Source organism: Macrotis lagotis, chromosome 2, assembly GCF_037893015.1.
Source record: "Macrotis lagotis isolate mMagLag1 chromosome 2, bilby.v1.9.chrom.fasta, whole genome shotgun sequence".
Lineage (NCBI taxonomy): Eukaryota > Metazoa > Chordata > Mammalia > Peramelemorphia > Peramelidae > Macrotis > Macrotis lagotis.
The window spans coordinates 154,463,957-154,476,823 of NC_133659.1; the positions used below are offsets into that span (position 1 = coordinate 154,463,957).

General features: G+C 35.3%; 1 protein-coding gene across 1 annotated transcript in view; it reads right to left on the bottom strand.

The window, feature by feature from the left end:
* Positions 1-12,867, bottom strand: part of TAF5L (TATA-box binding protein associated factor 5 like) — a 33,877-nt gene that overhangs the window by 4,447 nt on the left and 16,563 nt on the right. The window contains exons 3-4 of the mRNA XM_074223032.1: positions 11,266-11,370; positions 6,440-7,164 (exon numbers count right to left, since the gene is read on the bottom strand). Of these exons, the coding sequence (XP_074079133.1) occupies positions 6,440-7,164; positions 11,266-11,370 (830 nt within the window). The remainder of the gene's footprint in view (positions 1-6,439; positions 7,165-11,265; positions 11,371-12,867) is intronic.

The following is a 12,867-nucleotide window of genomic DNA, read 5'->3' on the forward strand; positions in this document are numbered from 1 at the left end:
CAGTTGCCTGTCTTAATCTGCTAGTTTCTAATTGACAAGTAAAACCAGATAAACTTTTGTTACAAATTTAATACTTTCAGATAAAATATTTCCCTGAATGGAAGTAGACTGCCCAGCTTCCACAACTTCCACTTACTCCAGGAAAAACCTAAAATGTTCATCAGACCAGATAATTATCAAGCAATAATACAATGAGACACTACAGCATCTTCTTCTCCTAAACATGTTCCACCAAAAACCTAAAAATTGCAACAGAGCAAGTAATGTTCAAGAAATCTATTGAGACAATACCCAAAGTGACTTCTTCCTCTCCAGAAGTGCACAAAAAGTAGTTCAGAAACATGGGCAATAAGAAAGGAGGCTGTTAGCAAAGTCAGTACCAGCTCAAGTCAACAAGCTGGCAGTTCACACTTATAGCCTGCTAGGTTCTCTATCTGGAGTACAGGGATCCTCTAAGAAATTCATGGGATAGGGTGCTGGAAAAAACCAGGAGCAGTTGTGATCAGTATGTTATGGTAGCCCTTAAACCAAGATATCTTAGGCCCAGTAACTCTCAGGTTTCTAGCACTCTGTCCTAAGGAAAAACCAAAGGTCTTCAAGATCCAGGCCTAAACCTGAAAGGGAGGACTGTAAAGGAATTCACATGATCCACAGTGAGAACAATGAGGGCAGATCACTCTACCCTAAAGTATAGCAGTGGAGCTGAGCAGGACCCTTGCATAACATCCGATTGCAAGGCTGAAGAGATGCATTGACAAAAAACTGGATATTAATCAGCTTAGGAGAAAGTTACTGTAGCAACTTCAAGCAGAGACTCAAAGGATTAAAAAGAAAAACAGAACTTTTTCCACAAGGAAGTAAGAGAAAAAAAATTAATAAAAGCTCTGGAAGAAAGAATCAGATAGAGAATAAAGTTTTGAAAAGAGGCAAAACTTACCCAAGAAATGGTCTTCCTGAAAACTAGAATAGACCAAATAGAAATCAATGACTCTATGAGAAAGTAAGAAATAATACAACAAAGATCAACAGTTTTTTTTTAATAGAAGAAAATGTAAGATAGTTAATATAAAAAACTGGCCTGGAAAATAGGTCGAGGAAAGATAACTTAAAAATCAATGGGCTCCTTGAAAAATCACGATTTAAAAAAAAAAAGTTGACAAAAAAAAAATCTTAAAAACTGCCCAGATTTATTAGACCCAAAAGGGGAAGTAAAAAGAAAGGAAGAATCCACTAATCATCTCCTGAAAGACCCCTCCAACCCCAAAGGAGAAGTTCCAGGGAAGTCATAGTCAAAATCCAGAGGTTACATACCTAAGGTAAATATGACAAGTAACCTCAAAGAAGTTTGAACCATATTTAGGACCTGGAAGTTTCTATCTGATGCATGTTGGAAAATAATACTGCAAAAGAGATAGGTTTAATTTACATCTAAGAAAAACTTAACCGGAAAACTAAGTACAATCTTATAAGGAAAACAAAAGTCTTTCAGACAATTCTGATAAATAGATCATAACTAAGCAGGAATTTCAAAATACAGACATTTCAGCAAAATTTAGAAAAGTAAATTTATTTATCAACTTGAAAGAACCGCATAACAGACAGGTTACCATTTTAATAGAAGTGTCCCTTCAGAATCTTAATGTCTTCAAAATGAAGAAACTAAAGGAAAACAGAACTGGGGGTGGATTGGTTCTATTTTGAAAGGAAATGAAAAGGGAGAAGAGGGTAAAAGGAATATATTAATGAAGAAAGTAAAAAGAAGGGAAAGTTGTTATTTCTTGTAATTGGAGTATGTGGGGAAAAATATACGAACATGGAGGAAAGGGTATGTAAGTATGTAAGTATGTGGCAAAGGCATATGATTGAACCTCATTCATCATAAAGGAGAATGAAGGTTGAGCACAGGATGTCATAGGAATATATCAAATTCAAAAATGAAACAAATGGAGGATAATACTAGGGAAGGAACAGTAAGTAAAACAAAGTGTTTGAACCAGAAGGGGTTATTAAAAGGAAAAGAGAAAAATGAAATAGATATAGTAAGGATGGGAAGCTGTCCATCAACTGGAGAATGGACGAACAAATTGTGGTATATGAATGTAATAGAATAATACTGTTCTATAAGAAGTGATAAAAGAAAATTTCAGAGAATCCTGAATATGCAGTGTAAAGTACAGGAGAACAATTTTATAAGGAAAAGATAATAGGAAAACCTAACTGATCACTATAGTGATCACTGAGGAGAAGGGGTCCACCTTGTTTCACTAGCAGCAGTAACAGCTGACCAACTACTAACCAAAAGGCAAGCACAAGTCCTGAAAGTGGTAGCACCCCCAAGACTACCAGTCCTCCTTCCAGCCCGAATCATACAGCCATCATTTGGGAAGCAAGTCCTGTGCAAAAGAGGGCAGCCAAGGCAGGAAAGTCAGCCTTGCTGAAGCAGTGGGACACCTTAAGGGAGAGACAGAAGGCAGCTTATGCCAGGCAAATCAAATCACAACAACCAACTTAATCACCATCTCCTGTCAGACTTTAATAGAGATAGCCCTGGAACTAACTCCTGAACCCAGAAGCTTTGGAAATAATAATGCTTCTAGCACAGTGCCTACAGCCATCATCTAGGGGAGGAACCCCTGCTGAGATACAGCCTGGCAACTGCTTTTCTAAGTGCTACAGTCACAGCTACTAAGTCCCAGAAGAGAAAGTTATTGCCACCAAAGTTGTAGTTCGACATAAAAAACTGATATTTTATCATATGTAGTCTTTCTCTTACAACATGAGGTCTTTGAGAGCAGGGTCTATTTTATTTTTCTGTCTTACTATTCTATTTCTACAACACATAAATACAGTGCTCTCCTGACTATGGGCCTAGAACTCTATTCATTAGACCACCAGCTGTGCCTTCATTTATTCATTCATCCAGTGATCAACCCTACCTAGAGGATCTTATGAAAGAGCATATTATCTATACATCTTGATAGAGAGATGTTCTTTTTTTTTAGGTTTTTTTTTTTGCAAGGCAAATGGGGTTAAGTGGCTTGCCCAAGGCCACAACACAGCTAGGTAATTAGAAAGTGTCTGAGGCTGGATTTGAACTCAGGTACTCCGGTGCTCTATCTACTTCATCACCTAGCCACCCCTAGAGAGATATTCTTAAGGGTCAGAACATGACATTCATTTCTGGACATTCTCACTGTATAATTTTTTTTTTTTAGTTTTTTTGCAAGGCAAATGGGGTTAAATGGCTTGCCCAAGGCCACACAGCTAGTGTATAGATTAATTTTGCTTAGATTTAGTTGTTACAAGGTTTAATTTTTTTAAAAGTTGTTTTGATATTTGGTTTGGAGGAGGTTTAGGGAGAAAAAGAAAATTAGTAATAGGTGTTTGGAAAAAAAGGACCATTGAAACATTTTCAAAAATTCATTGAAGAAATTTCAAAATGAAGTCCTATGAGCAGGATAGTTTCAAAATTAACATGCAGAATTTATTACATGCTTAAAAATGTGAAGTGGAGAATTATTTTTATAAATAATTTATTTTGTGTTCTGCTGTGCATATGGAAATTTTTCTTGGGAGGAGAGAGATTTAAGTCCATTATATTAAAAAAAATAAACTTAGGACAAAAACATTGGCATTTCCCACTTAGCTTCAATGCTGAGGACAGAAATAATTGAAGTAGTATTAGTCTAAGGTTAGTATGGCAATATCCTTGTTTTAAACAAAAAAACAGAAATGAAAGAATGGTATAGTTTTTTTCCTATCTCTTTTTTTAAGGTTTTTTTTCTCTTTTTCTTTTTTTTCTTAAGGTTTTTGCAAGGCAATGGGGTTAAGTGGCTTGCCCAAGGCCACACAGCTAGGTAATTATTAAGTGTCTGAGGCTGGATTTGAACTCGGGTACTCCAGGGTCGGTGCTCTATCCGATGCGCCACCTAATCTCCTCAAGAATGGTATAGTTTTGCTACTAACTGGACAGATATAGTTTTTATGTGATATCTTTAGCAGCCATAAACTGAAGGACAAGAAAAGATGAAGGTAAAATTCTAAAGAACATGACTTGTTATCCAAGTGTCAAAGATTCCCTGAAAAACGACAGATCAACAATTAAATAGATACCATTTTTTTTTACTACGTGAAGAAGTCAAATATACCAAGGAACTGAACCAGCATGAAATAAACTTGGGAAATATTTACAAAATAAATAAAAATTCAATAGACTGTATATAATGTTAATATATTACTTTTCTAATTCAATATGCAGTAAGGATTCTTTATATACATTTTAGTGGTCCCTAATTCTAAGTTTGGCAGCATTGCTCTAGAAAGTCCTCTTCAACCAAAATTCTTCATTTCCCCCTCACTTATTCAGGGACCATTTCAGAGTAGCATTCAAATCTGCAGCAATACCTTGTGATGCTACTGGTCACAGTGAATTTAAGGTAAATAAATAAGTGGAAAAGAGAAGAAATGGGGATAGGCAAGAATCCATTATGTTTCCTTTTTAGGAAAAGGGATATTGTCAATGCAAACTAAAGCTACTATGCCTGTGTTTAATAAGTGTGAAATATTGAAGGTCAAGAGTTATAAGGAAAAAGAATTCACATTCATTACTGATTTTTTCAAAATATACACCACAGATATTCAATATTAAAAATGTGTCTTCTCTCAGTTCATTGTTCTACTGAATGCTATTATTAACATTAATGATTTCCCCCAAAAGGTTATAATACACTTATGAATTACATGAATGACTCATTTCCTCATAATCTTGAAAGTTTATATAAGAACTGTTTTTAAAAAGGTCTAATTTTAATTATACAAAGATTTGTTTAAAGTTAATTGTGAACTAGGACATATTAAATCTGATCTTTTAACTGCTCTACAGATCTTATCTGTGGGAGCCTAAAAACCAGTGAGGGGTAGGTGAAGATTTTGTGGAGAGAAGGTAAAACTTAGCAGTGAAATATCAGATTGAAATGAATAAGATAATAAGATTGCATTCCTATGAATAAAGCTGAATTGATTTTAGCAGTCAAAGAGATGGAGATGAGAACTTTTCTGTTGGCTTTCAGGTATCACTAGGACTACTGGGTCACAGCTTAAACTAACTTAGTTCTTCTGTTTGGCTACATCAGGTCATTTGAGTCCTATAAGGAACTTCAGGCAGCAAGGCTGGAATATTAACAAATCATAGCCTGAAAACCTGTGCTCTTTTAAAACTGAATGAATGCCTCCTATACCATTTTACAACACTGCACCAAAGCTCATGCTGATGTGGGAAGTGATCCACAGAAACCTTACATCATGGATTTCCAAGAAACCCAAGTTGTATTCTCCCTCGTCATACCCAAATCAATTTGATATCCTAGGTCCTGCTGGTCCAAACTCCTACCCTAAAGTCTCTCTGTAGAGGAATGGCCTGAAAGTAGAATTCTCTTTGCCTGAGACTTTTGGCCAATGGAAGCTCCATATCTATCATTAGTTAATGACCATAAATTTTAATATTGGGCATTTAAAAGTCAACATACTCCGAATCTCTTATTTTCTTCAGTTCTAAGCTAGAGTTTCTGGGTACTCTTAGTACCTATACTCTGATACTACATACACTAGATGTGATGGTATGGTCATTCATCTTAGGGGACGAAAAAAAATTGTGGACAGAGGCAGAACAACGGATGAATTTTTAGACAGATCAGTGTGTATTTTAAATTTAGTGATTATAGAAGGCTTTAAAATATGAAAATATTATATGTTTATAAATTAAAGGAACTAAAATCTCTACCTTTCATTGACCTGGCATTTCCTGAGGGAAAATAGCTTAATCTACAAGAGTACTAGTCATTAGAGATGTTAGGAAGTAAAATGAAGGTTCCTTTGTGATATTTTTCTGGGTTGTTATGCCTACTGTGTTCTATAGGAGAATTTCTACTCTTTCATCTTTTGAGGAAATCTCAACTAATAAACCTTTATGTTCTAGTTCAAGCTCACACCTCAAATGTTACTAACCTTAGATGTTACCCATACACCAAATGTTAATAATTATTGATTACTGAATAGATGCTAACAATAACTTTCTAGTCATATGGGTATTAACAAATATTGAATAAAAAATTTCATCTCTACCCTCAGTTTCAACACTAATAACTATAAAGCAGTATTTGAATAGCATAGCAGGGTTGGCAAAGCACTTTATAGCTGTTATTTTATTTGATTTAACCAGAGATTTCTGGTTAATATGACTATTGGCTAAAATTAGATTGTTTACTTCTAACAGCAAATTTTGTTACTATCAATAATTACATGACTGTGCCCCAAATAAACCCAAATAATGTAACTCTATGCCTATAAAATTTGGGTAGATTGTTACAGCTGATTCCAATTAGCTAAATATTCCCCAAAATGAACTGAGAGGAACTAAGGTAAAAATAAATGATTCTCAGACCTCTTCATCCAGAATATCACAAGCCAAGCGGATGCGGGACACGTCCACCTGATGGGGCTCTGATTTTAACTTCTTGGATCTCAAGCTCCAAAGTTTTACACAGGAATTATCAAACCCAGCAGCTAGCAGCTTGTTGTCTGGGGAGATTTCTGCAGTATTTAGCAATTGCTCAGTGTTATAGAAGGCATAGAAACAAATTGTGGTAAGTGAAGGGGGTCCATCCTTGACTCGCTTAATGCTCTCTTGCAGGACATCCAGAGCAGCCTCATTCTGCAAAATAGACGTGGGCATATCTGCTGGCTCCAGGCCATTGCTCTCACTACGTGAGGAGCTGCCACTGGCATAAAGCTGGTAGTCTGTTCTCTTGGCAGGCTGCACATCAAGATGAATGTGTAAGGTGAGAACTTTGCACAGGGCACTGTTGTTGTCACTTTGGAGGTAGCGGATAAGGTAATTGTAGCTGTCCTCTTGGAGGCGGACCACATACTTGTTATCCAGGAATGCCCGGAGCTTGAAGTTGGACAGGATGTCTTGAATGGTCAGAGTGGTCTGTAGCTGCTCAATGACATCCTTCTGGCTGGCATTCTGTAAAAACATTCCATGGAAGCGGCTGTAAAAACTGTCCACTGTGCTCTTCAGGCCATTCTGGACCATGTTAAGATGGAGGTAGACAAAGAGAGGATATAGGAGAGGCATCACTTCATGGCTGTGCTGGGAATCAGAATCTACAATGAAAGCAAAAACAAATCTTTTGATAAAAATACTACCATCATCTTTGCAGAAAAAGAAAACAAAACAACACTTGGCAGGTTATTTGTGGATGCTACTATATGCATTTTGTTAAGTCATTCTTCAGCTGTGTCTAACTCTTTATGACTCCATTTGGGATTTTCTTGGCAAAGACACTGTAGTGACTTGCCATTTCCTTCTCCAGTTCATTTGACAGATGGGGAAACTGAGACAAACAGGGTTAAGTGATTTGTCCAGTGTCACACAGCCCTAATATATGTTTATTTGGGTGCATTTAAAAGTCACAAAATTTTCCATCTTGAAGAAACCTTAAATCCTTCTCTAATTTCAGCTTATAGAAGATAAAAATAAGGCCTAGAAATTATGTATATCATATAAATATATCTTTATCATTATCCCTCTCTATCTACCAATATAAATCTCTCTTTCTAGGATGACTAAGAAGAGAGCACTAATATCTGGATGGACAAGAAAAAGTTTTACAGGGGAATAGTATAAAAGTTCTGTCTAATATATAAAGAATGTGAAAAGTAAATGTGAGAAGGGACTGTTACCTGGCATGGCATTTATCTAATACACAAAAGTGGGAGATGGAGTACTGAGTCTGGGCAGCATCTATCTACTAGTCCAGTATGGCTAAAAATTAGATTTTATGAAACGGATACTATGAAATAAGTCTAGAAAGGCAAAATGGGAGCCACATCGTTGGGGATTTAAATACCAGGCTAAATGGTTTGCATTTTATACTGGAAGCAAGTGATGAGATAGTCAGACCTGTGTCTTAGGAAGATTACTTTAAAGCAGGGATGGGGAAGCTTTTTTTGCTGAAGGGCTATTTGGATAGTTATAATATCATCCAAAAGCCCTAAAAAAATTATCAACTTAAAAATTAGTCTACTACATTTGGTCAAACAATTAACTCATCCCTACAGAGTGCCTGAGATCACTATGGCATCACCAGAACAAATATAAGGCACTCGGGACAGATATACCCCACCCCATTTTAGAAGCTAGGCAGAGAAAGGACTAGAGAAGACTGATAATGAAAATTAGAAGACCAGTTAGAAAGCTATTACAATAGTTTGAATTTGAAGTAATGAAGAGCTGAATTAGGATAGTGGCTGTGAGAGTAAAGACATGGATGCAAAAGATATTGTGAAGGTAGAAGAAATGAACCCATGGCATCAGATGACTCTTTTCCCCCTCTCTTTGATGACCAACAGACAATGATTAAGGATAGAAACTTAGAGGGAAATGAATTTAGGTGTGCCTTTAAGAAAAATAAGCAAGCATCAAGGAAGAATAGTTTTAGAAAGGAAGATATATTTTAGATACGTAGAGGTCCAGATACTTATAGGACATAAAAGGGAGAGAACCAGTAGAGAGGTGATGATAAAGGACTGGAATTTAGGAATGTATGTGTATATATATATATATATGAAACACTTAAATTCCAGTCCATCATGACCTCATCAACACACACACACACACACACACACACACGCATATATGTGTGTGTGTACATATATAGATATAATTTAGGGATAAATAGCTTTGAAAGTTATCTGCTTAGAGATAATATTCAAGTCTGTGATCAGATCTCTAAGCAAATGCAGAATAGAAGATCTAGGGTAATGGCAGCAAACCTTTTATACAAAGGTTTTAGACATGGATTATGACCCAGCAAAGGAAACTGAGAAGAAAGACATTCTGGAGATCTAGGAGAGTGTAGCATCAAAAGCTGCAGAAAGATCATGGAGAACACTGAATGAAAAAAAAATGTTATAGAACTTAGGACTTAAGGGATTGCTTATAAACTTGAAGAGTGCAATTTCAGTTTGATTTATGAAATTAGAACTCAAATTTCAAGGGACTGAAAAATAAGAAGTTAGGCAGCACAGGTAGTAGCCAGTTTTTTTTTTCTAGGAATGTGAGAGTCTAATATAATAAAAATGAATAGCAAAATCATTAAAATTTTTGATTTGGATATTATTATTAGCTATTGGTGATTTTAAAGAAGAGTAGAATATATAGAGAAAAGCAGCTGTCAGCTAAAAAGCTATGAAAGCCTAGTATATAATAGCACCTAAACATATCCAAGTTTCAGTGATAATGGGAAACAAACCATGCTGACCTACAAAGCACCTCTCTACTGTCATGAATACTTAAGCAAAAAAAAAAAAAAAGTAGTATACATTATTACAATTAAACTCATACTCAAAACACTAAAGATGTGCTTAAAAAGTGCTTTGTACAGTCAATGGTAGAATTCCTTAACGAACTGACATCTTTTTCCTTAAATCCTGTTCCTTATCATCCTTGGATACCTTTTTCTACCTGTTTTTCAGTTCCTGCATGAACACTGCAACCTCAGGATAGTTGAGGGCAGAGTGGTGGAAGATAGTCTAATTTGGGTTGGGTCTGTCCCTTAATCTCTTTTTTACTTTTATTTATTTATTTTTTGTTTAAGGCAATGGAGTTAAGTGACTTGGCAATTAAGTGTCTGAGGCTGGATTTGAACTCAGATCCTCCTGACTGCAGGGCCAGTGCTTTATCCACTGTGCCATCTAGTTGGCCCTGTCTGTTAATCTTTTAAACCCACTTTCATATTATGGAAGACTACATCTATTGGAGAGATGAACATTTCTCTCTTTTAAGGAAAAGAGAGTATAATTATCTTAATAAACTAAAGTATACGGCTAGGTAAATTCTTTTTTTTTTATGTAAGGCAGTGGGGTTACGTGACTTGCCCAATGTCACACAGGTAATTATTTAGTGTCTGAGGCTAGATCTGAACTTAGGGTCCTCTTGACTAGAGGGCAAGTGCTCTATTTATTGCATTACCTAGCTGCCTCTGCAGCTAGGCAAATTCTTAAATATAAATCAATTCCATCCTTTTCTGTTCTCAGCTGAGAAAGCAGTTCATTATTATTCCTAAGCACCTACTATTTATATAGATAAATATTTTAATGGTATACAGATTAAGGATTAGGATTCAAGGGATGCTGGGTTCAAGAAATGATTTGGACAGGACCTTCGTCAAGTCTCTTGACCTTCCGGGGTGGTGGTGGTGGGGGTGGTGGTGTCTGAGTCTTCATCAGTAAGATAAAGATGTTAAATGATTATTACTAAAACATCTTCCAATGCTAACATTATGACACTAAAGAAGGATGGTATTCTATAAATGATTTTTATTATAGTAACTATAATAGAGAATTAGCTCAGAATCTGGACCTGTCACATTTCTACTAATGAATTCCGGCATCCTGCTTTTTCAATAATATGCCACATATATAGTATATGACTCATTCTGGATCTCGTAATATCCCTTGGCTATAAATCCAGCATCCTTCCATTGTACTATATTATCTGTAAGTTACCAATAACCTTTTCTATTTTGAGGTCAAAGTGAATTAAAAATTGAAATTACAGTAATGTGGTTTCATAACTTGTGGTCTTTTACATTTACTTCCAATTTAAATACACTACTTTAGACTGAAAATATTCAAACAAGAAATAAAATAAACAGAGGCCAGAAATGAAATATTCTCATCTTGTCTCCCAAGTTTTTTCTGAACATTATCTCTAATGAAATGGTAAGCTTTTAGAGGATAGGAATCTTACTTTATACACTGTATTACATTTAATACAATCAACTACACATATCAAGCACCCAGAAAATAACAGATTGATTAATAAGTAGGATCAATGGTTTCCCATATAATTTCTTTTCAATTAAATTTAAGATGAGAACCATAGAGTTTTGGAAGGATCTTTGTCCAGGTACCTTCACCTTGCCTATCCTCATTTTATAACTGGGAAAATAAAGAGTTTAGGAAGTCAAATGACTAATACAAGGTTATAAAGCTAAATAATAGTGAAGTTAGGACTAGAAAACAAGCCACCAAAAGCTAGATAGTGGTAAAACTAGGACAAGAGTACAAACCACTAGACTTTCCAGTTCTTTGTTCTTTATTATCTCAAATCTTTTTGTCAAGTTGATGGATTTATTTTCAAGTATCAAAAACATGGTTGAAATCTGCATAAAAGGAAGTGACTCCAGACAAAAGACTCACCAGTGAGAAAATTCCGTAATCGTCCAAACTGTACTTCATATTGCTGAGGCTCAGCCTGGCAGGGGGCTGCAGACACTATGTTGGCACAACCAGACTCTGATTGGACTAGGGAAGAAGACAAACATCCATCAGAAATAAACAAAGATTTACAATTATTAACCATCTAACCATTTGGTATTGTTAAAAAATTAACCACAAGCCCATTCAGAACACAATCAGAAAGGTCAATTTAAGACAAGTTTTCTAACACCTGCAGGAACTTGTAAAACCACATTCCACTTTTACTTTCTGTTAAAGATTCATTCCTAACAGGCTCTCTCCTATTCTATAATAAACAAAACAAATGTGTAAATAAAATACTATGATATTATTATTATTTTTTAGTTTTTCAAGGCAATGGGGTTAAGTCACACAGCTAGGTAATTAAGTGTCTGAGTCGGATTTGAACTTGGGTCCTCCTGACTACAGGACCAGTGCTCTATCCATTGTGGCACCTAGCTGCCCCATAACATTATCTTTAAAAAGATAATTGCTCTCTTCCAAGAATAATAACATATCTAAGTTTTGTCAATTCACCTGCTATCAGTATTTCAAATATTTGAAAATGTTTTTAATCATGCCATACTTTAAGACAATACTTTAAACAAAAACAAAACTATGTCAATAAGAGCAATGGCTTCCTACTGTATCTGCCCATTTGAAGTGAATCTATCCCTTTCTAAAAGATTACAATAAAAATTAGATTGTCACCTGAATACCAATAAATTTTTTGTTTACATATTTCCAAATTCTAAAAGGAGTTACCTGGCTAAACCAAACTTCCTGTAGAATATGATTATTCTTTGAAATGTAAAAATGTTTCACCAAAAGAACACATGAGGAATCAAGTCCCAGAATCTAAGCAGTTGAGTATATAGGAAGTGAAAACTCTTAAAAAGTAGGAAATTCATTCTATTTCTAAGTCATTGGTGAATTTACATCAGGCAATCTCCACTTTAAATGGTTGTTTTGTCTTCTGTACAGACATTAACATGTCTTTTGTCTGCTAATATTTTTCCCTCCCTCAAAAGTGCTCATGGTATATAAAGGTGTAAGATTCTGTCTTGTCTACAAGTTTTTCTCTCATTTGTTCTTCCTAAATCATGCATTTCTCATCACCCTTATTCTTATCCACCTTCACACAGAAGTCATCACCAGATAAGAATGTAAATGGACTAATTTGGGAGAAGGGGAAGAAGGGAATCTGTGTTCCTTTTAGACCTGTTCTACCTCTTTAACCTCAGCAACTAATGTTGGTGCAGAAGCTGCAATTATTTTAATGATGGTTTTTTGCAAATACTTATCGGCATTATGATAATGACTAAATACTTTATGAAATAGTTTCTTGTGACTTTTCTAGCACAATAAAATTTCATCAACTCTGCCTCTCTGAGGAGTATCTTGGAGACAGTACTTCCATTTAGCTACAATGCTTCTTTCTTCTATTTTCATTTATAGAAAAAATGTCAAGATTGATACATTTCAGTTCTTCCAGTAATATGTCCATTTGTTCATGGTTCAAGGATCTCACATTTAGTATACTAATCAAAGTAAAATTTTAAG